The sequence below is a fragment of the Dermacentor silvarum genome, chromosome 9 (assembly GCF_013339745.2).
Source record: "Dermacentor silvarum isolate Dsil-2018 chromosome 9, BIME_Dsil_1.4, whole genome shotgun sequence".
Classification (NCBI taxonomy): domain Eukaryota; kingdom Metazoa; phylum Arthropoda; class Arachnida; order Ixodida; family Ixodidae; genus Dermacentor; species Dermacentor silvarum.
This window is the reverse complement of record NC_051162.1, coordinates 78,353,434-78,374,757: the sequence shown is the minus strand read 5'-3', so window position 1 is coordinate 78,374,757 and position 21,324 is coordinate 78,353,434. Positions and strand designations below refer to the sequence as shown.

The window sequence follows — 21,324 nt, the reverse complement described above, 5'->3', positions numbered from 1 at the left end:
TATGAGGTCGAAAATCCAAGCGCCGTGCAAGAGAAGGTTAAAAATTCCGATAAAACGTACTGTACATGTAGTTCGCAGAGCGAACCAACCAACTAGATAACAAATGGTCAAAGTAGAAAACACTATTTTAGTTCAAAGCAAATAAAGGGATGAAAAAGGGTACGTAATGGTACTGTACATAATGATAGAACAAAACAAGTAGGACGCCCATCACCATTAGTCGCTTCATAATTTTTGCCGACCCAACGTTCTTCAGATTCCATGCTCGTCCAGTCCTTTAAACTACGTCATCCAGGGAACAAACGGGGATAGCCGATATTCTAGTTGACAATAAGCGAAAAAAAATGAAGCTAGTCAGGCCATGTTATACGTAGGATGGATAACTGGTGAACCATTAGAGTTACAGAATGGCTACCAAGTGAAGGGAAGCGCAGTCGAGGACGGTAGACAACTAGGTGGAGTGATGAAGTTAGGAAATTTGTAGGTGTAAGTTGTAATCAGCTAGCGCAAGACAAGGGGTAATGAAGAGCACAGGGAGAGGCCTTCGTCCTGCAGTGGACATAAATATAGGCTGATGAGGATGATGATGGCAACCTAATACGCGGGCCGTGGGTGTTCGTGCCGTAGTGCGCGGCTGCTATGATGGGGGTGGCCTGGCCCATTTTATTCGGCAAAAAATCGGCGAGCTTCATTGACAGTAAGTTAACGTCTTCCTTCTGGTTGTGGCGAGGTCATATCCAAGCATCTTATGTACGTAATTGTACTGTACATAATGATAGAACAAAACAAATAGGACGCCCATCACCATTAGTCGCTTCATAATTTTTGCCGACCCAACGTTCTTCAGATTCCATGCTCGTCCAGTCCTTTAAACTACGTCATCCATTGTGGCTGGCTGGATTCCTTGCGACATTCCGGGCAGGATGGATTTCCAGATTGAAAGAAGGCAATCAGTAAACGCGTGAATATGCATCATCAGGGCGTAACTGGTTAAACATCTAGAGACCGTTTTGTCTCATAATCTCAAGCGTCTAAGAATAGCGGCTGTTTCGAGAAAAATGCTATACACGTATGTCCCTGCACAAACCGGTATAAGGCTCAATAAAATGTTATAAACATAACTTTTTTGCTAATGTGGTGGTGCTCTAAAATTAAAGCCCTAAAAAGGCATGTATGATTATTGCGCTTGCAACATTGGTAGAGTCAACGTTGAACTAGGCTGTTTCAGTTAACTTGTCGGAGGACTCAGCCCATACGACTCTAGTTGCAGTAAACATAAAACGACATAGGGTAAGTGAATCATCCTTCGAATAACAATGCGAGTATTTTTTTTCTCGTGCAGTACGCAGGACACAGACAGCAATTATATTGATGTCACTCAGTACAGTCACGGTCTATATTAAGGCATCCAGAATTAGCATGCAATAAAGATGCACGATTCGTCGTTAAGACGTGCCCTTTGAGTGGCTGCCAATAAATTGAACACGCGCACTGCCAAAGTCAACCTGCACCAAGCATGAAACAAGTGGACTTCGTAATAGCTTACCATCGGCTGTATCGTATACCGTACGCGAACCTCCTCCGTCAAGTTCCTCTATTACAAACATAAAATTGGAGGAAGTATTAACGCGGATATAAAAATATACTTTCTTATGCGCTGCATCAGTCGCATCTATAATGTATCATATTTGCTTGTTTTTTCCCATACCATTGAAAACCCTCAACAGTGCTCCATTTTATTCCTAAATGAAGAGGGGTTCGTGGTCGCGTCAGCGTAAGAGTTGCTTCCCCTGCGATATTGTGCTGACCTGTATTTTATGCTAATTTATAAAATATATCATATAAATGCACACTTCTACTGACGCGTGCTTTTGGCTGCAAATGTGTTCGAGCTATATTATTCGATCGCGAATTTTTTTTGCACTAGTGCGTCAGCAAACGGTTGAGGACTAGACGTAAGGCGATTTGAATTCGCTGTCTATAGGCAATGATAAAAGCAGTCATTTCAAAAAAGTTAGCCCAAGTTCAAACAAAAATGCCACTTGTATAAAAAGTACCGTAAGCTGTCCTGATTGTCATTAGTGTGTTGTTTTATTACGGCCATTGTTGTCTTTCAATACATTTTGATATTTCGTATCATTCGACACAATACCAGCTTTAATCCACGCGCACCTGTTCACAGAGGAACCTTCACAGGCGTCATCTGTGAGCTGTAGACCTTTTTTCTATGCTAAAATTTTGTGATAAACTCAGTTGGCATCTCTCAATTGGTAATTGAACATTCATTTAATTTTGATGACAGGTGTACACGTCGTCTGCTTTCAAACGCAGTAGCACGTGGTGTAATTTGAACTCGTGAACATTGTCTTGAAAAGAGAACATAGTAATGATGGCACTGAGACCTCAGCAACGTTTCCAGTCTTCCGCAGACCATCAATAAACACGATGCTTGTGAACGGCACTTTTTCATCGCCTTGTGATTTCGAGGCCTCCGTGTTTCTAGTTCTCTTGTCTTAGTGCACGCCATCGTGACGCGTTGTTACCAGTTTTTGCATTTCGCGCGCTGTTCCGCCGGAACGCGTTATTTCCCAACTTGCTCTGAGCGCAAGAACTCGTTACCTGAAAATCAATTTTGGCTTATGTTCTCGTAGAATTTTTACTCAGCCCCACCACAGTCTTGTTATCTCTAGTAGTTTTGTACCGTTAGTGCTTCCTCTACATGAAGAAACAAACAAACAAAGCCTTAAAGAAGCACTGACATATTTTGGCCTATTCATTTTTCTTGAAGCAAATAATGATCTTAGAATTTTAAACCTCAAACAAAATTTTTGCAAGCCTGAAAGTGCGTTAAATAATTAATTACAAAATGTTTTTTACAGCCAGTTTTGTTTCGTTTCGCAGGTTGTTACTGTGTTATGAGGGCATAACGCAGAAGGGCTGGGTCACGGTAAACCACAACAACGTGCAGTTTCGTCAGTAGCTACGGCTAGCTCCGTTGCCTCCTATGCTGCTGCAGGTTTTTGGGCGCGATGTGCAGGGAACCACACAGAACACTATCTCCATACTCCTCTACGGTAACAGGAGCGGTCGTAGTTATCTTTCAGTGAACATAGGACGAAAAGCTGAACGCTCTGTGCTTGCGGCATGTTCGTGTTGATATTGCTCAATGGCATTTTTTCCTTGCTGTGTCTCTCTTTTATTAGTGCCAGACGAATGCACTTGCAATTTTGCATTAGCTGGTCCTAATAAAAAGGTACCTCCTCATTGTTCTACATTGTAAAAAAGAAATAAATAGTGCTGCTTCGGCCGTACGCAGACGACGTACAAAGCTGAGACGAGCCACCCACATGTTCTTGTTCAGCTTCCACTAAGCTATTAGTGGTGCGCCAGCGGCAACAACAACATCAACAACAAAGTTTTCGTGTCAGAAAACACGGCCACATGCTTGTAGAAATGCCTCGAACTAAACACAGCATACCTTACGTTCTTAGGCAGTGCCTGTACGCCCATTCGCGTATCGCTAACTTAGCTAACAACCCGCCCCACTAAACTGTACTGAAAGAGAGGAAACTGCAGAAAAACACTGCCTTGTTGTAGCGAGCACATGCATCGCAGCTTTGAGCAACATTGCAAAGATGTTGCCGTAATGCTGAGGATGGATCGTTGGTTCTCGTTAGCGTGCGATGCCCACTGAAAGAATGTTAGAGCGTCTCATTCGCGTGACTAAACATTTAATTATCCGGTCGGGTACGCTACCTGATATATTGCGTGCATCCAGTTTTCTCGCTTAGGGTCGAGAGAGTAATTACCAGAGAAGTTTCCAGGCCCAAAACAAGTACGAGTTTTGCCTTAGTTGCTGAGAATAGGAGCAGGCTTTGCCTAACCGCTCATTTTTGGGCAAAATTAAAAACGCACTGATTGATATCTAATCTAAGGCTATCAGTGTCAACTGAGGAATGTGCGTTATGCACGTGCGGGTAAAGCAATCTGTGCTTATTAGCGTGGGCCGCCCGTAACTGCTATCATAGTAACCGTGTTTACGATTCTGCGCCTGTATTTAAATTTCTTGAGCGTCCAAGAACGTCATTGAATTCATATAGTAAAATTGTGTGTTCAAACCAGGCAGACCAGCTACAATATGAGAGCTTGCGACATCACAAAAAAAGATTTGTCAGGTGTGCCATGTACCATCAACAAAGCAATCTCGAACGTCAATCTCATACATCGTGCCCGTAATTCAAATATGTGAGGACAAATTAAATAATAAAAGCTTGGAAACGACCGTTGAGTGGTAGGCAACTGTTTCGCAGAATATAAAAATGGGCTTAAAATTTGGCATTGTAGCGGCCACTTCTTGGGTGTGAGGCAGTAAACATAAACTTTGTATTTTTCTTTACTTTATTTATATACAGCAGACTTCAGGTCCAGAGTCAGGTAGGCATAAAAAAGCAAGAACACAACAACAAAAACATAAAATGACGTGTTAGAAATACAACCAAAGCAATATGTTATAAAGCGTCATGTAGACATTTCCATTCAGTAATGGTGCCTCTTTTCCTGAATTTTGTCTTAAAGATGTTCACATCTGAGCAAAGGGCGCATTACTTCGTTTGTGATTTGACTCATGCTTTGCCAGGCGTAAGAGAACGATTATGGATGGCGCTAGGTGCGGCAGTGTGGTATTCACTAGCAAGAAGCCACAACTACGTAGACCTATGCATGAGTGAAAGTTCTTTACTGACAAAATCGATCGAGCTGACTGGATCAGCTGTTGCAGTTTCGGCAAGTCTTTTTTGTCACAACTCTATCGCCACATTATCAACAGTAGTGGAGACTTCTTGCAGCATTTTTGTTTGTTTCCTTATCGCCACCTGGAAGCCTGTTGAACTGCCCTAAGAAGCGGCAACTGCTTACAGAATATTTCACACCTCTAGTTAAAAAAGCGAGTGAAAATGGAAGACACTTCGATAATAAATTACCCACCCAGGGGAAGTCTCACATTACTGCGCAGAGAGCTCCCAGACTCACCAGATTATGTAAATTCTTTCGTGTGTATTTAAATCACTATAGTGGTGAGCTTTCAAGATTGAAAAAGCCCGAGGGGATTCTGTAAAGTATTTCGGGTGTATTGTATTGGTATATAGCTATGGTAGTCAACTTGCGACACTGAAAGCTTGGTACACTGCGATCGAAACAGGAACAAAATAACTTTAGAGAGCCACCAAAAGCGAACCTTATAAGTGCAACCTGGCATGTCAATCACACCGAATGAGACACGAGACGAACGTAGTAAGCACGAATTGTGTGTCGGTTTTACCTTGTGCATGTTTGTAGCTTGTCTGATGTAGACTGTTCACCTCACATGCCCGAACAACTGGCCTAAATTTGTTGCTTTAGTGTTGTTTGTAGAAAGATCCATAGATGGTATGGCATCGGCGACGCTGATGACGATTACAATATCAACTCGACTACAAAACCAGCGACGAGAATGATGGCGACTGTGCAGACGGTAATGACTGCACGATGATAAGTTCTGCCGCGAAATTGACGGCATGACGATGACGACCACATGGACGACGACGCCTACAGCACTACGACAATTTCGTCGATGACATCCGAGGACTATGAACTTGATTGACCTATAAGCTTGACCTATCGCGGACACACTGAACCTTCGGTACAGCAGAGTATTCTCTAGCGCGTGCTCAAAAAGTTTTGTCTCCATGTGCATAGTAGCAAACAGATTCGACGAAACTAAAACATGGTAGCAGTTTCGCCCGAAAGGCGAAGCAGGAGTTGCCAAATTAGTAGAGAGGTTTACGTAGTAAGGATAGTAGTTTTATCGCGTGTATAAGCTTGGACACAATCGCTTATAACTCATTAACAAGCATGGTGCCAGCGCGCTCAAGTATAAAAAGAAATATATCACACTCGATGACCGCAGACAACCGCTGTCAAAACGCTGGCGTGAGCATGTGCGGTTGCAGCAAGCGAAGGTTCGTGCTGTCTATCGCTTCAACGGAAACTGAATTTCAAAAGCACGGCGGATACAAAGGTAGGAGCTGTGTGCGGATCGCTTTCAAGATACGGTGGGCGCGGTCGCTCGCAGCAGTGCAAAGTACTATAGTGCGCAGTTGTTTACAGAGTAGAATCCGCACCCCCTCCCTCCCGCGCTGCCTTCCCACTTTCCTCATTTCGCGTGCGAGATTGCATGGCGAGATCCCCTTGCGCCGGGTCTCTAAATGCGCAGTTAGTTCCGGAGCACAACGGCGCCTCCCCCTCCTCCTTACCTCACTTCTATCCCCTCACGGCCTATCACGCGACGAAGACGTCGCGTTTCCTCTCCTCTGTGCGTTCGCTCTCCGTGAAAGCGCTTTAACTCGCACATACAGCATACAGCGCGCGGCGACGATTTTATTGCCCTCGCACTTTGTACGGAACCTCACGGCGACGGCAGAAATCCGCTTGAAGTATCCATATATTTGCTATTCCTATAAGAGCACGAGCATTTCATTGCACAGCATCTACATACACCTGACGCTGTATTAGTACATTTGACTGGTCGTTTTCGAGAGCTCTAAAACGCTCTCGCCGTGCAGGTTTATACTCGGATGGCCTAAATCGAGCTCTCGGAACAAATTCTTCTGGTTCATTCAGAGAGCCGTGCTCTAGCTAAGAGCATGGCAGTCTTACTTCTGGGACTCTCATCTCTGGGAGCTGCTGAAGCTTCGGCTGGGGCAAGTATACTATAGCACTCTGGCTCCAATCTCGAGAGGGTTTCGCGCTGCTGCAAAGAAAACTGGAGCACGGTAGGAACTAATGGAACGTAGCATGTGTCTATACATACTTGCCATACGCTGTAATTTGCTGTAGCGGCCTGCAAACCAGATCGAAGTGCCTCCTTTAAAGGCCGGAGTTTTATCTTGTTTCTCTCTTGCCTTATTTTCTAGCGTGCGCTAGACGAATTTATTCAAATCCCCTTACTCTACAGAGTCGAAGTCATGACAGCCAAATCTCGAGTCACGCTAGGTCATGAGGCCCGCGAAAACCATCACCACACAGCTGTACAGCAGTTAAGGACATCAAGTTCCCGTCTATAAAAGGATCCTGCCGCGTAAAATATGTATGCTGCCGCAATACAAACACAGCTGAGAGGATCTGACAGAATTATCTTCCCTGTTTGTAGATGTCGTGCGATAAAACGTGAATTTACGGCACTGCAACTAGTGCGTGTGTACGCTCTTTTTCTCTTCAAGTTGCCGCGGTGGCGGATTGTTTATTCAGGCCAGAGTATGCACTGCAGTTAGATGAGAAAGTTTGCATGGCATCATCCTGCAAATGCAACAAAAAGTAATATAATTAACAAGTTAACGGAATTTGTAAGGAACAGCTAGACCTTCTACTTGAGGAAAATAAGAAAAAAAAACGCGCTTGAAAGCTCTGCTTAATGGTTAAGTAAGTATCAGGATGAAACCTAAGCGGAAAACAGAATGTATAAAAGCGCAGTTATTATCAAAATTAAGGTTAGCATTTTTGCTTTTTGAGCATGATGTGTCTGCTTTTTCTGCCAAAGATTAGCGGTGACATAAAGTCTTCCAAAAGCTGAGCGTGTACGAGACGTGCTGTAATAATTTATTTAGAACTGCGTTTGATAGAATAATTTCAGTTCACAGACCTGCGTTCGTGTTAAATTTATTTGCATAGGATATTATCTGTACTAGCGCTGAAGTTGTTGCTGTGATCATTAAAAAACGTGAATCACTAATGCAAGGCTTAAGCAGCAATTGATAGAGAGAGGGATAAAAGCTCCAGCGGGATACACGCTTGCGTCAAAAAAACAAAAAGAAACAGGTAAACCCGAAACCAATGTCATGGGCTAAATACAATAAAGATGACAGGACAGTCACTCGGGCTGTCGTTCTTATTGCTTTTTTTTGTGCTTGTCGCTTTCTATATCATCGTTTATTCCTGTTTGTCAACATAAACCAGACTCTTGTTTACTTTCATTCTCGGGCCAACATATTTAGGTATAGTGTTCCTTTTCCCCGGAACATACAATGATGCAACAGAATACCTAGCGACACTCGCGAATTATCTAAAGAAAAACTTTTAATGTCGCAGATAATTCTCTTTTATTTTTACAAGGAACTACGTCTCCTTAACGCTTATTTTCTGCGTAACTGTTTCGTCGTGTATTAGCACCATTAACTTCAACATGGTTTACTTTTGCTATGCACCCAATCCTGCAATAGCGCACGAAAGGGCTGCAGTATGGGTAATAAATAAATAAATAAATAAATAAATAAATAAATAAATAAATAAATAAATAAATAATAAATAAATAAATAAATAAATAAATAAATAATCAAATGGTCCAACACGTTTCCTTATTTAACAATTAATTTAGTCGTTATTATAAACAAGGCGCTTAGTTAACCGTATAGTACTCCTTTGTGCAACGTTCATCTGTAGTTTTGCCAGATAGCATTAGGATTCTGACTACTATTTTGTCCAGAGGCAAGCAAAATCTGTGTGAAGTTTCAGTGCTGCCAAGCAAGATTAGATATGGTGGGGATACCATCACCCTCCCAGTGAATTCCGCGCATGTGTTATGCACGCCATAAATGCGGAGCACAGACGTACTTGATTGCTACAAGAAAAACAAAATTGGTTGTGCTTGGACGGCTGTTAATTAAAGATACACGTAAACCTAAAGCATGCTTATCCAAACATAGAGCAGCAGGAGTGCTCCATAGGCATGTTCTCACCTGATGAGAATGAATTTTGGACGTTTCGAAACGCATGCAAGTTTCTTTTTACAATGCAAAAACACATATTGTTGTCATCAGTTTTATAGTACACGCCACGTGGTGCAACGATCGGGTATAAACTTGAGGCAAGGCACCATCCTTCCTTTTTATAGTATCAAGTGTAAACTATATCAGTGAAGAGTTTATTTAGGATGATTACGTCAAGTGCTTCGTACTTAAAGTGACGACAACCTTTCTACTGCACTGCGAACAAGAATCCGGACATTATTTATACAAAACATCAATTCACTTTCGACTTGGGCTTTTAACAGAAACCGTTGCGTTTATTTTTTCTGTGCCACCTGTCACTGTTAGTCTTCGTCGAACGCTATCCTAGTTTTATTTACCATAACTTCCTTATCTTTTCAAACAAATAAATTTATGAAGTTCCGAATATTGACGTTGTTGTGTTGAGAACAAGCGAAAGAAGCTAGTCGGGCCGCCCAGTAGTAAAAAAAAAAACAACAACAACGATACGTCTATACACATATTGATTTCCAAAGCTGCATTGTGGGAGGAGAAGCAGTGGAAAAAGAAAACAATGAACTTTTGATGTTCCGGAAGTGTTAGTGGCACTTACACTGAGAAATGGTAGAGGAAGCACTTCCAGCCCGTCGGTCGCTCAAGGAAATTGTACACCTTTCCCTGAAAGGTCATCTTTCCCTTTTTGCAGCCATCCCGGAAGGGAAAGACCCCTAGATTTGTCCTGAAAACAAGAAAAGAAACAGGCAGTAGCTCAGTGAGAAATTGACGACGAATTCTTCATGTTCGACGAACCAGGAAGTACGGCGTCTGTTACGGTAAAGTTTTCTTTTTCAGTCCCGGTTAGCTGTAGGTTTTTTCCAAAAATTAACAAAAAGGGATTGTAAAACAACTTAGATCACGTAAAAGCATGTTTTTCACATCGAGTTGACAGTCGCCATGACAATGTTAAAAAATTTGAAGCCTTGAATGGTGCTGCCTTAGAAATCATTAACGAAATCGCAAAGCGCGAGACTCGCGCTTTAAAGCAAGAATACATTCATAACTTCATTTATTCTTAATTGCAGCGGGTGAGCACTGATGCTCACGTGTGTTCTGATTGTAATCACATCACACGTGCTTCAGATGGCGAGATGCAAAAATTTAGGGACAGTTCTCTAGTGGTGATGTTGATTTTGGCAACGCGTTACTAGTGGTGATGAACGTCAGTATACTTCTATTATTCATTTCTTAAATATAATTTGTTAGCGAACTTCTAGGTTTAGGGCTAATGCTGAAATTACAGAATTCAAGACTGTTAGCCCTCTACGCATGTTGTTTTAGCACGAATCGGAATACTGGCATAACACGCAAAATAATCGTGCTCTGATCTGTCAAAAGTGGCTTTGGTGCTCTACTTGGATTCTGACAGCATTACGTGGAGAATACTTTTCAAGATCATGATCGCAACGGCAATGTATTTTTCAGCAAGCTTGGGGAGGCTTATGTGAAGAATGGTGCTAGCCTGAATACCCCTGCTAAGTCTAGATGCCTTGATTTGATACCGCCTTCGTTTACACAAGTTAAACACATGGCCTAAATATATCATTGCGTAGTTAACTTGTAAAAATTTGGTGCTAAATACTGAGAGATTCTTAAAATTTATTGACCCCCACCGCATCTGCAAATACGTTGTCAAGAAAACAAAAAACAAAACAGAAAATACGTTCTTGTCTCACGTGCATTTCTTCTAAACTCAGACCCTTGCAATTTCACGTATTTGATTTGTGCAATCGCGAGCAAAAATTTTTAGAGCCAATGAATTGTCAAAAGATCAATCCTTCTCGGGATTTCACAAGGAAGCTCTGAATTTGATGCGTTGAGTTTCAGGAAATAGACCTCTTTTACCAATAGCGTTAGTCGAGAAAGTTTGCGGCAAGCAGCACATTTTGTCTTGCCTGTGTTCAAGAGTAACGAAGATTGTACATTTACAGGAGCATTGATAAAGTATTTTCAAAGGTGAATCGATGCTCAGTAAATATCAAAGCTTAAAAATTTTCAGTAAACTTGACCTGAGTATAACAATGGTTTAAGCTTACTTTTGGCACCGCATCTTGTGCATTTTCGTCGACACAGACAAAACAATCCATATTGTAAGACAAACTTCCTAGGTTTGGCACCCCACCAATGTGATGCTGATTCCAGGAACCATACCAATCTGGTCACCTGTCACAATAAATATAAACCCTGTTTACATAAACACGCTCGCAAAGCGTAGCTGTATTACTAAATGTTCTTGTTATGCATTGCAGCATTCTTACGAGGTATTTATGTGTGAAATCTTATCTGTATATTAAACTAATTTATCCTTTCTTTGTCTTAGAGGCGTAAATACGTTAATTTTGAATAAGCTTCTAAACAACTCGTTTGTTCACCTCGTTTGTGACCCCTTCCAGCCAGGATGTGCAGCATCTACCCTAAGGTATTCATGACGTAATGTTAAAAATCAGTCGCCCATCAGGTTCATGATTGCTAGGCATTGTAAAGTATTCACGCAATTATAAGCACACCATTTTGTTTTTAACTGTAAATCATTGTATTTGTAAATCATTTTAGTTGCGCATTGTTCTGAAAGAGTGAAACAAAATGCGATTCATGTAGCCCAGGGTTAACATTTCGGACAGACGCCGCAGTTGCAGACCGAGACAATTGCATGGTGGCAGGTTGGGCTGAATAGGTGTGGCAACGCAAGCGAAATGTCTCCAACAAGCAACACGTAAACCACTCCCATTTCGGTCCCGACACATCCACATTGAAATTACCGGCAACGAACAGAGGCGTAGTGACATCGCAAGTAACCCACGGAAAGTGAGTACCCATGAACGTTTCGACATGGAATTTCGACATCGAAGAGAATTTTGCGTTTCTTCAACGCATTCTCTGATTCTAGACACGCGTCGACCCGTCTGGCCTGCTGATTTTGGTCGGCCTCTCGGGCACGATCTTCGGTGGTGCACTGTTCGCTGCACTTTGCTTAATGTTGCACTTTGCTTGGTTCACTTAGGCAAAGCGGCTCCTAGCCCCTCTGCATCACGGGGCTAGGCGCCATTGCATGTTTTGCTTGCTTACGGGGGTATGAACCACTGATGATGATAGCGTTTGTAGCGGACACGAAAATTCTATCGTACCCTAGCCATATCCAGCTAAGCTGTAAAAGTATCTTTCCCTGGAGTCATGATACATACTGAGAAAGGTGGTTGCCATACGGGTGAAAAAGAGGTAACCTATCCTGAACAACGGTATTAGGGAGTGGCAGCCTTTTCGTAAAAACAAATGCATTTTCATTTTTATGACATGACAGAGTGAGGTGATGGCGCGTAGATACCGCGCAAGCTGCTCCTGCTCTGATTAACAGGTGTTTTTCTTATACATTTAGTATTCGATATACTATGTGCACAAGAGCTTGTATCCATAGAGTGGCTTTACAACTCATGGGCACCACCATATTGTGCTGTTAGGAGAACCATTTTTCAATTGATGGCACAGAGGGCTAAGTTAACACGGTCATAAAATATCGAACGCGCCTACAAAACAATTTTCATGACTACGATTTCACCATAGTAGCGTGTTGTTGTAGTAGGAATAGACTCCTGCTAACTGGCCACGAGGGCGGCCACAGCAACGCTGCTATAAATTTGCCTAGAGTCGAGCTTTCTTATATTGAAGCGGCCTTCGACGCGAAAGTGCCGTCATTATATATTCAGTGTTAGGTATAAGCGTGTATTCGACGCATTAGAAATTAGCTGGCAACATTTAAGATTTTTTTCGTTGTATCAGATATGTTGTTATATCAGTGCGAGGTCTATCGATGTGTGATGTATAGAGTTAACGGAATAGCGGAACCCTATATAAACAATTGCTGCGGTGGCTAAGAGGCTGTAGTCTTGCGCTGCCGACTACGAAGTCGTCGGTTCGTTGTCCGACTGTCGCGGCGGCTTTCCGAAGGTAATGGAGTGCAAGAATGCTTCTGTATCGAACTTTCAGTGCATGTTACCGTATCAACGTGGTCTAAAATTGTCTGGGGCCACCCACTACAGCGGGCCTCACAACCAAACCATCTCATTAGTGCATACAGCTTCGATTACTGTTGCAACGCCTCTGACGAGGAGGCGTTACGTTGTAACGCCTCTGACGGTACCAGCGGCAGCGCTGGTACCGCCCTCTTGTGCTGCTTTGTCTAACTATACCGTTGTAGGAAGTTTCTAGTTGCCTAACTGGTCATCGTCCAATGAAAAGAAACAGACTATGCTCAGTTTCGTATCTAGTGTTCAACGCTGAGGAAGTTTGCGCTAGAAATTTGTAATCAAAATGTATAACTCCACTCTTTCCGTGGACAGTTTCGTGTTCACTTATGATCGCACGAGACCAGGGGCCGTATTCTGAAACGTTCCACTTCGGCAATAGGTCGCCTTTAGACTTCAGGCGCGCGCTGATTGGCTGTTTTAGCAAAATTGGATCAGCTGATTGGCTGGTTGAGCAGGACGTCATTCAATTTTGTTCAACCAGTCAATCAGCGTGCGCGCGCGCCAGAAGGTGAAAGGCGAACTATCGCCGAAGTGGAATGTTTCAGAATACGGCTCCAGGTGTGAGACGCCGCGAAGGACTGCAATTGAACGAACGAAAAATGCTTATCGAGGAAAGAATAAAAACCAGGAAAAAGAAAACTACGAAACTATATATATATATATATATATATATATATATATATATAGTCCAACCGGAGATTACGCTTCTGTCCTCGAAGAGGCAGGATGCGTGTCGAATGAGCTCCTGAACAACATTTTAAAATGTTCTGAACGAAATTTCAATCATGGGTCCGAGACATGAAAGAGGTGCGGCGTAATGCTAACGCATTTCACCCGCATTTACTGCGAAATCGCCACAAAAGTTGTAAGACTCAATTATAGATCTTGTGGTACGTGTAGCTTTTGGCAGGCTATACGAGGAATATCTATGTCGATTCGTGCTTGGATTTCGCATATACTGCCACGAAACATACCCCCCCCCCCCTGGACTACTGTCACCTCTAGATATTGTGCGATACACTACTGAAATTATTGCTGTAAATTGAAATGATTCAAGCAGTCCCCCATCAGACTGCGCAAAAGGATCAACACGGCCATGCATTGTATTTGTACCGATATATTTTGTTAAGAATTATCAATTTGCAATATCACAAGATGGTTTCATTCCAGAAAGATGAAGTTTACACAAATCTATGTACTGTATCCTTCCAATGGTGGCTTAACTGCAAACATTTGCAAACTTTCCAAGCAATTGCATTTTTTTAGAAACGAAAAAGGGCAATAGGATGCACACAAGAAAAAGTACGAACAAAGGCTGCCAGAGCATTATAACACTTAGGCGCATATTAGATCACGGCACTCTTTTTTATGCAACGTCAAACATTCGATTTCTTGCATGCTTTCCTGCAATCATTTACCTTCCTGTCAAAAATCCAGCTGAAGTCAAAAGGAACTGATATATTTTAACAATTATGACTGAAACGTGAAATCAAGATATCAGTTCAATTGGTGTTTTTTATTTTTCTACATTTTCTCACTTTCTTCTGCCCTCCTTTTTCTAGAGTCTTTCTCTCGATATTCTCTTTTGAGAGTAGCATGTTGGCGAGTACTGCTGCTACGACAAACTTCCCTGCGGTTAAAACGGTCCTAAACCACGTTTTCTCGAAGTCGAGATATGAATTTCACGTAGAAACAAGCTACTTCAGAAATACACGGCCGCGAAAACTACTTCGAAGCGTTCAGCAGAAGCGCAGTTTTTGGCAATCAATGATCGCCTGTGACCCTGCTGTCGATGCTCCCGGCCAGTCTTATATGCCTTGAACTGCGAAGGCTACGGCGAAGCGCGTGGGGCCTACACCAATCTGCCTACTGAACGCCATCGTGGCGCGCAGTTCAAATTTGATTTTGCATGTTCACGTAGACGCCACTACTTCCAATGATTTTGGCGCCTATGACGTGTGCCGCACTAAGAGGCTGCGGCTGAGTTCACGGTGCTACTTCCCTTTCTTGTGCTACAGTGTACTAGACAGCTACGCGCGCCTATTCGTTCACCGAGTGTCCTGAGTAACACATTTCCTTTCGCTCGTTCTCTACGTCAGTCACAGAATTTCCAAGCATCCGAACAAAGTTCATCATCATGTTCACTCGGCTAAGCGATGGATGCCACACTCCGTACTCGCGTTGAAAACATTTCTAACTTAGCGAGATTCGATCATGATGGTCACAAAGCTCGAAGGGGTGCAACTCGGGAAGTAGACGACCTGATACCCGTTCGTCAGTTGGCGCTCGGGCCTTGAGTCCCGTCACCCACAGATACATGTCAGAGAACGCTGTTGTCCTCAGCGAGAGCGCTCGCCACGGCACCCTGGGGCGGCCGCAGTATCTACGCTACGCTGCGGACGCATGGCAGACACGGCGACTCGCAACTGTCGTGGCTAACTGTGTGCACGACCGGACTGGAGTGTGCCCTCGCGCTCATGTATTCCAGTCTGGCCGTGCTACGTGGTTGCGGACGGGATATGTCCTGCCTCAGCTTGAACAACGGATAGTAGGCACTTCCAAATTGCGCATTTTCAGCAATAGCTCCCTACGAAGCGAAGTCTACCAAAACGTGCAGTCCGGAGCTGCTGGCAGTGAGTGTGCGTAGGTAAGCGTACGTCTGGTCTGACCTTAATGTTTGCTTGGTTCGAGGCTAGTTGAATGTTCAAATCGGGGGGAAATTGTGGAGGCCCGACGGATAGGGCACTGATAAGCAGTTTGTGCAAATTTTAATCACTACGCAGCCGGGCGTGGACGAGTGTTAGCAGACGATAGTCGGTGATACAACGATAGTCGTACTCACTGAAGTGCGTAATTCCTATCGAAGTTTGAAACGCAGATTTTCGCTTACTTAGCCTGGTTATGAAACTGCGTCAATAAATATGCACAGTAACAGTAGGGAGAAGCCCACTGACCCAAACGACCTTCTTAATAGATGTCAGCAATTGTCCCATAGCAGCCGCGTATGAGAATCTGCTATATGACGAAATATAGCATCCCTAAAAGAGTGAGGAGAAGGATTCTGTTGAAAAGAGACCGTTTGAGAGAAAGGTGACTTCGCGCTCCGCTTGCGAGCTCCCCGCATCGCGCACGACTGCAAAATTTGGCTGAGATCTTCACAGCACCGTACGCTATCTGCGGACTGGGATTGTTTCCTAAGCCCGAGGGTGTGGTTCAAAATTCCGTTAAATAAAGAGTATCTCTCTCAACTTACACTCCCACAGTCATTACAAAATGCTTGTAATCTTGTAGGAAACTCCATGGATGCAAAGACCGGGATTGATTTTGCCTAAATATGAGCAAACACGACGTGTCACTTTAGCATATAGAATATGGCGCTACGTTAGCGTTCACCACATGACTCAGCCAACATGTGACAGAAAGGAAGATGTCGCGCCGCCTTTCGACAAGAACAAAAACATATTTGTAATATAGAAAAAGATAAAAACAAATGAAATTGGCTTACTCTTACAGGGGCCCTAATCCGAAGCCCCGAAGTATGCTCGCGACATCTTTGCAGAGCCTTGACCCCATTGTCTCCATACTCACTTCCTGACCTGTAGACGCCGCAGTTTCGACTGTTAGGCTTCATACCGATGCATGAGGCAAAAAAAGGCAAGTAAAGCGGTTCTCCATTTTCTGCGAGGCTATCCTGAGGCTTAGCCAAACAGAGACTCCCGATCGGACGCTTCGGTAAGCAAGAGGACAAAGAAAGAGAGAGAAAGAGTTGGAAAGCACCCTCCTGAACTTTCCGTATAAAATAAAATGTGCAAGCCTATAATTCCCGGTTTTCTGAAACGTCGTCCACTCAACATTCCACCTCAACTCAGGAAAGTTAATGGCCGCGCCACAATTCGACATTAGGGCTTACTGCGCTTTATTGACACTCCGCGTCAATTCTTGAAAAGCGTAGGACTCGAGGCGTGGCACTGCGCTCAAGTCGGTGATGTGTCTATATGAAATTCGGAGATGTATACAAAATGCTAGATTTAAAAACATGTCTAGCATACCTGTTCAGAAGAGCGATGGACTGGGCTAGATGGCGTGCTATTCATTTTCCTTGCTCTATGTATTGCAAGATACTAACACGGACGAAAGGACACTGGTTGTAAAGCGGAAACGAAGGGACACGGAAGAGCTCCCACGTGTCAGTTCGTGTCTTCTTTTTCTAGAACTAGCGCAGCTCATAATTAATTAAGAACGCTGAAAAGACAACAAACAGGAAAAACAGGAGGTGGGGGTGCGAGGTACCTTTTTCTTGTGTGTTTTGTTTCCTCAGCTCGTTCCGAGTGACCCTAATTCAAGAAAAGGTCATGGAATGCCACCTTGCCCACACTACCACCCTCTCGCATACTATACTGCCGTATCTCTCTGAACAACTGACATTAACTCAGTTCGTGAAAATAGTTACTCCGCGTAAGCAAATGCCGAGTGCTTTGTGATGCTTTGATGTGATGTATTTTTATGCTGTTGCTTTTGGTGCAATGCTATTGATGTTTGCTGAGGCGGAAGGTGAAGACGGAAATGCAGCTGTGGCACAAAAAAGGTCTACAGCGTCGGCCCGCAGTTTTTTGTGGTGTTGCCCGTAACAAACTGTTGGAGGTTCTGGACAGATGTACATGCACTGAGAAACCCATGAACTGGAAGCTCCCTACACCGGTGCTGGTTCATCGGGGACAGGCAGCCTTTGCAGAAGCCATAATCTCGAAAAAAGTGCTTTTATTTATCCTAAAAAAACTGTGCACCAGGTATTATCACTTCGCAGCAGCCTTGCATTACCAATGCTCACTTGCCATTGAAAAGATATGACGTAACACATGCGCCTCTGCAAAAATACAGTAAGAATATTTGTATTGCCAATCACTTCTATTGACTTTAAACGGCTTCTCTACTAAATGGTCCACCTGGCGACTGTCTGCTTCTCTAGCCACAGGCTGCGAAATGAAAGGTGCTTAGGGAAAGTAAAAGCACGTGTCAATAAATAATTAGCATGCAGCCTAGCTTCAGTCACCGCTTACTATAGTGGTGATGTCTCTACAAGCATCGCTATTCTAACTGTTACCTGATTACTGGCTTATCCTCCACAACTGGGCTGCGGAACGGCAAAGACAGATAAACACAATCAGCGCATACAAATATGAGTGTTGCATGTAAGGAGGCATTGTAGAATGACTGTTAGGTTACCGTAGATTGCACTTCTTCAGTTTTAAATGCGCAATTTTCAACATCATTGTAAACAACGATAGACGCAAAGACCACAGTTTGCTTCAGACTGGCTTTTTATCAAGACAAAAATCTGATTTTTATTTTAAAGTCATTTTGGCAGTAAATTCGTTTTCAAGAAAAGCTGAATGAACGAAAGCATATTTAAATTTGATATGTCACAAGGAAGTGTGCAACACAGCAATTGAGGCCCAACATTAAAAATGAGAACGTGTCGCCTGCACGTTAGGCATCTTTGAACAATGTGTTAATTCTTTCACGAAATGAAGAGCTTCTCAACACTAATAAACGATACCAATTGGCACTCCAGTTGTCAATAAACTTACCCCTCAACGGGAAACGAAGGTCTCCCAGCACTGCTAGAAAATTTCAGGTGGACCTTTATCATGCTAAGTTGCGTCTCACGCCATCTAAAATGCACACGCCACCTTGAAAGTGCTCTTACTCAAACCGAAGCAATGTCTGGAAAGCTTTGCATTATTCATTAACTTGAAGAATCCACGACTGTCATTCGTACTTAATCATTCTCGTTGTTAATACCGAGCCTATGATTCCTTAAGCGTGATATAGAATGCATCGTATTCTTAGTAGAGCCAAGGCTGGAAGAATGAGCATTGCATACTTTTGAAAGCAACTTGCTCCAGGCGTACCATCAGGCTAAATTAAAGAACGAACAGAGCATACCTGATAAGAACGCCTGTATAAATTAATTGCACCTAAATATGGCATAATAAAGCTATCTGGAAGCTTTATAAGCATGAAGTAGTGCCAAGAGTTCGTCTTTGAGCCCTACTTAAGCCACTGTTGGAAATTCAGGGAAACGTTGAAAATTAACAAAGCACTCTAGTCGTTTTCGACAAGGCCACGTTTGTATTTACAGCCGTTAGTAAATTAAAATTTTAATCGTTACCTCAAATTACACCGCAACTATTTCTCATATCGCTCCAGAGTTTAAAAGCAAGGCAAAAAGAAAACTACAAAAAATTATGCAGATCTAACACACGTCATGGAATTCGTGTGATGCGAAACTTTCGTGAAACGGTTATTCAAATGCACAAATTTGCCATTTTAGCTCTGCCTCTTGGTCGTAAAGAAAATTGGCGAAGCGTATGCACTCTCGCACGTCCGTGCCACGAAAGGACGATTTTAGAAAGTGGCGCGCGGCCACAAGCGACCGCCGCTAAGACATTATGGGAATCTTGAGGGGAAGGCACTCCGTCTTCTACGTCACTTGCTCTGCCGCACTCCTCACTGTGCAGGGCCCAGGCAGTGACTCTCAGACTTCTACAAACCAGCATTACCAAGCCCTGCAGCACTGCACACAATGTACCCCGAACGGTTCCAAGCCCGGACTGCCCCCTGTGTGGTGGTTATGCGGACTTCGAGCATGTCCTGTGGGGCTGCGCATTTGCCGGTCCCCTTTCACCCAAGAGGAAATGATGATGCTTAAGGCCCAGGATCAGACCTCTCAATCCTGGCAGTCCAGAGGGCCCGCGAGAGGGCCATCAGGTTTGACCTGATGGTCCCGGGTGGCCTAGCCAGGTGACGTCGAGTTTACTCGCGTCTATTGTGGACCCAATAAAGTTCACTCACTCACTCACACTCACTCACTCACTCAATCACCATCACTCACTCACTCACTCACTCACTCACACTCACTCACTCACTCACTCACTCACTTCATCACTTGCAGGCACCCGCGTAAGATGTGCCTCGTCTAACTGGAGTCAACCCTATTTTTTTCTATCGTCGTAGCTAACTATAGCACAACAGGTTACACAACGCAGCGGAAACAAGTGCGGCCCAAGTAGCCACAAAATGCTGTGCGGGTACTGCAGCCATCAGGTCTGCATTCGGTGCACTGAGTGCGACCGTGCTCCAGCACTTGCCTTTTTTCTCAACCGGGTATAGTCAAGCGAAGGTTGTCAGCCACTGCCTGCTTTTTCTTAACCCACGAAACACACAGCCACAACACAATGCTGAGAATACAGGTGAACGCCATCAGAACAGCAACTTTTATGTTCACTATGCAACTGTATTTCGGATTGCCGTATGCGCTAGGACATTTCGGCAGCAAACACGTTTAAACAGTTCGGTGGGTAATACAGTTTCTCGTGTGGCTCTTAGCCATGGGATTTATGCACTAGATATGGCTCACGCCGGATAAAAAGCCTAAAATGTTATTTTGATCGGATATCTGGGAATGTGTCTTTTACCGCGTCTTGACAAGTTTGCCGGGGACCACTGGCTGATTGCACATAAACACTGCCTGGTGCTGGCGCTTACTTCCAAGTGTGTGTTGAAAAATACGTATTGATGTATACTGGACCACAACTACGTCGTCCCTGTGATTGTGCGTTTTTATCTTTAAGAGCAAGCCAGGTCACACAACAGCACACCGTTTCACAAAGCGCTGCGTAATCCCTCTTAAATGCAGCAGTCGTCCGACAATGTTTACAAGTCTTTCGCAAGTTTCACGGGCAGATAACTTCTCACACATTTCTCACAGAACGGAGGGTACATCGGCAAGAGCCCGCGAAAAGAAGCATGAGCTGCTGACCCCACATATTTGCATGCATATGGTCAGCGTGCTCAGAGAGCGCGAGACCTTTCTTGCGTGTCGAAGTGCGAGGGCTGCGAGCTTGGGTTGGCTCAAGTTCCCAAGTCCACCCACAGAGACCAATCAGATCACTTAGTTTTCCAAGCATTTCGATGGCGAGCTGCGCTACCGGACTCGTAGCGGTACCCCGCGGTGGTCTTGGTATTTATAGCTACGCAGTGCATGGCGGCCAAAACCGAAACCGACCCTCAAAGTTCCCATAATGTCCTTGGCCCCACAGGCAGCGTGGACTTGCGTAGGTACATTTGTTTGTGTTCGAACATTAGAGGTACACTTACGATTGTTGCCTAGAGCATAGAGCTGTCGTGCCTATACTGTGTTTCAGTAGTTTCGTGCAGCAGAGTCAAGGCTACGTGACCATCGAGCCCAGATTCCGGCGAAGCGAGATGTAGTGCCAGTGTTCGGAACCCATTGCTTGTTTTAGTGGCCTTAACAAGTGGTCTAAGTCGGAACATGTTTACTTGAAGGCTTCTTTGCTTGTTGGAGCTGCGATTTTTTAGGTGATCTTGCTTGGTTATAGAGCGAAAGCTCTACTACACCATGTCTCGCAAGGTCATTCATCGCGTCGCAATGAACTTGAGCCGTC

At 43.8% G+C, this 21,324-nt stretch overlaps 1 protein-coding gene across 1 annotated transcript in view; it reads right to left on the bottom strand.

Moving 5' to 3' along the window:
• LOC119465332 (potassium voltage-gated channel subfamily KQT member 1) overlaps window positions 1-21,324 on the bottom strand; it is a 119,486-nt gene that overhangs the window by 44,629 nt on the left and 53,533 nt on the right. The window contains exon 3 of the mRNA XM_049655330.1: window positions 9,391-9,516. Coding sequence (XP_049511287.1) covers window positions 9,391-9,516 — 126 coding nt within the window. The remainder of the gene's footprint in view (window positions 1-9,390; window positions 9,517-21,324) is intronic.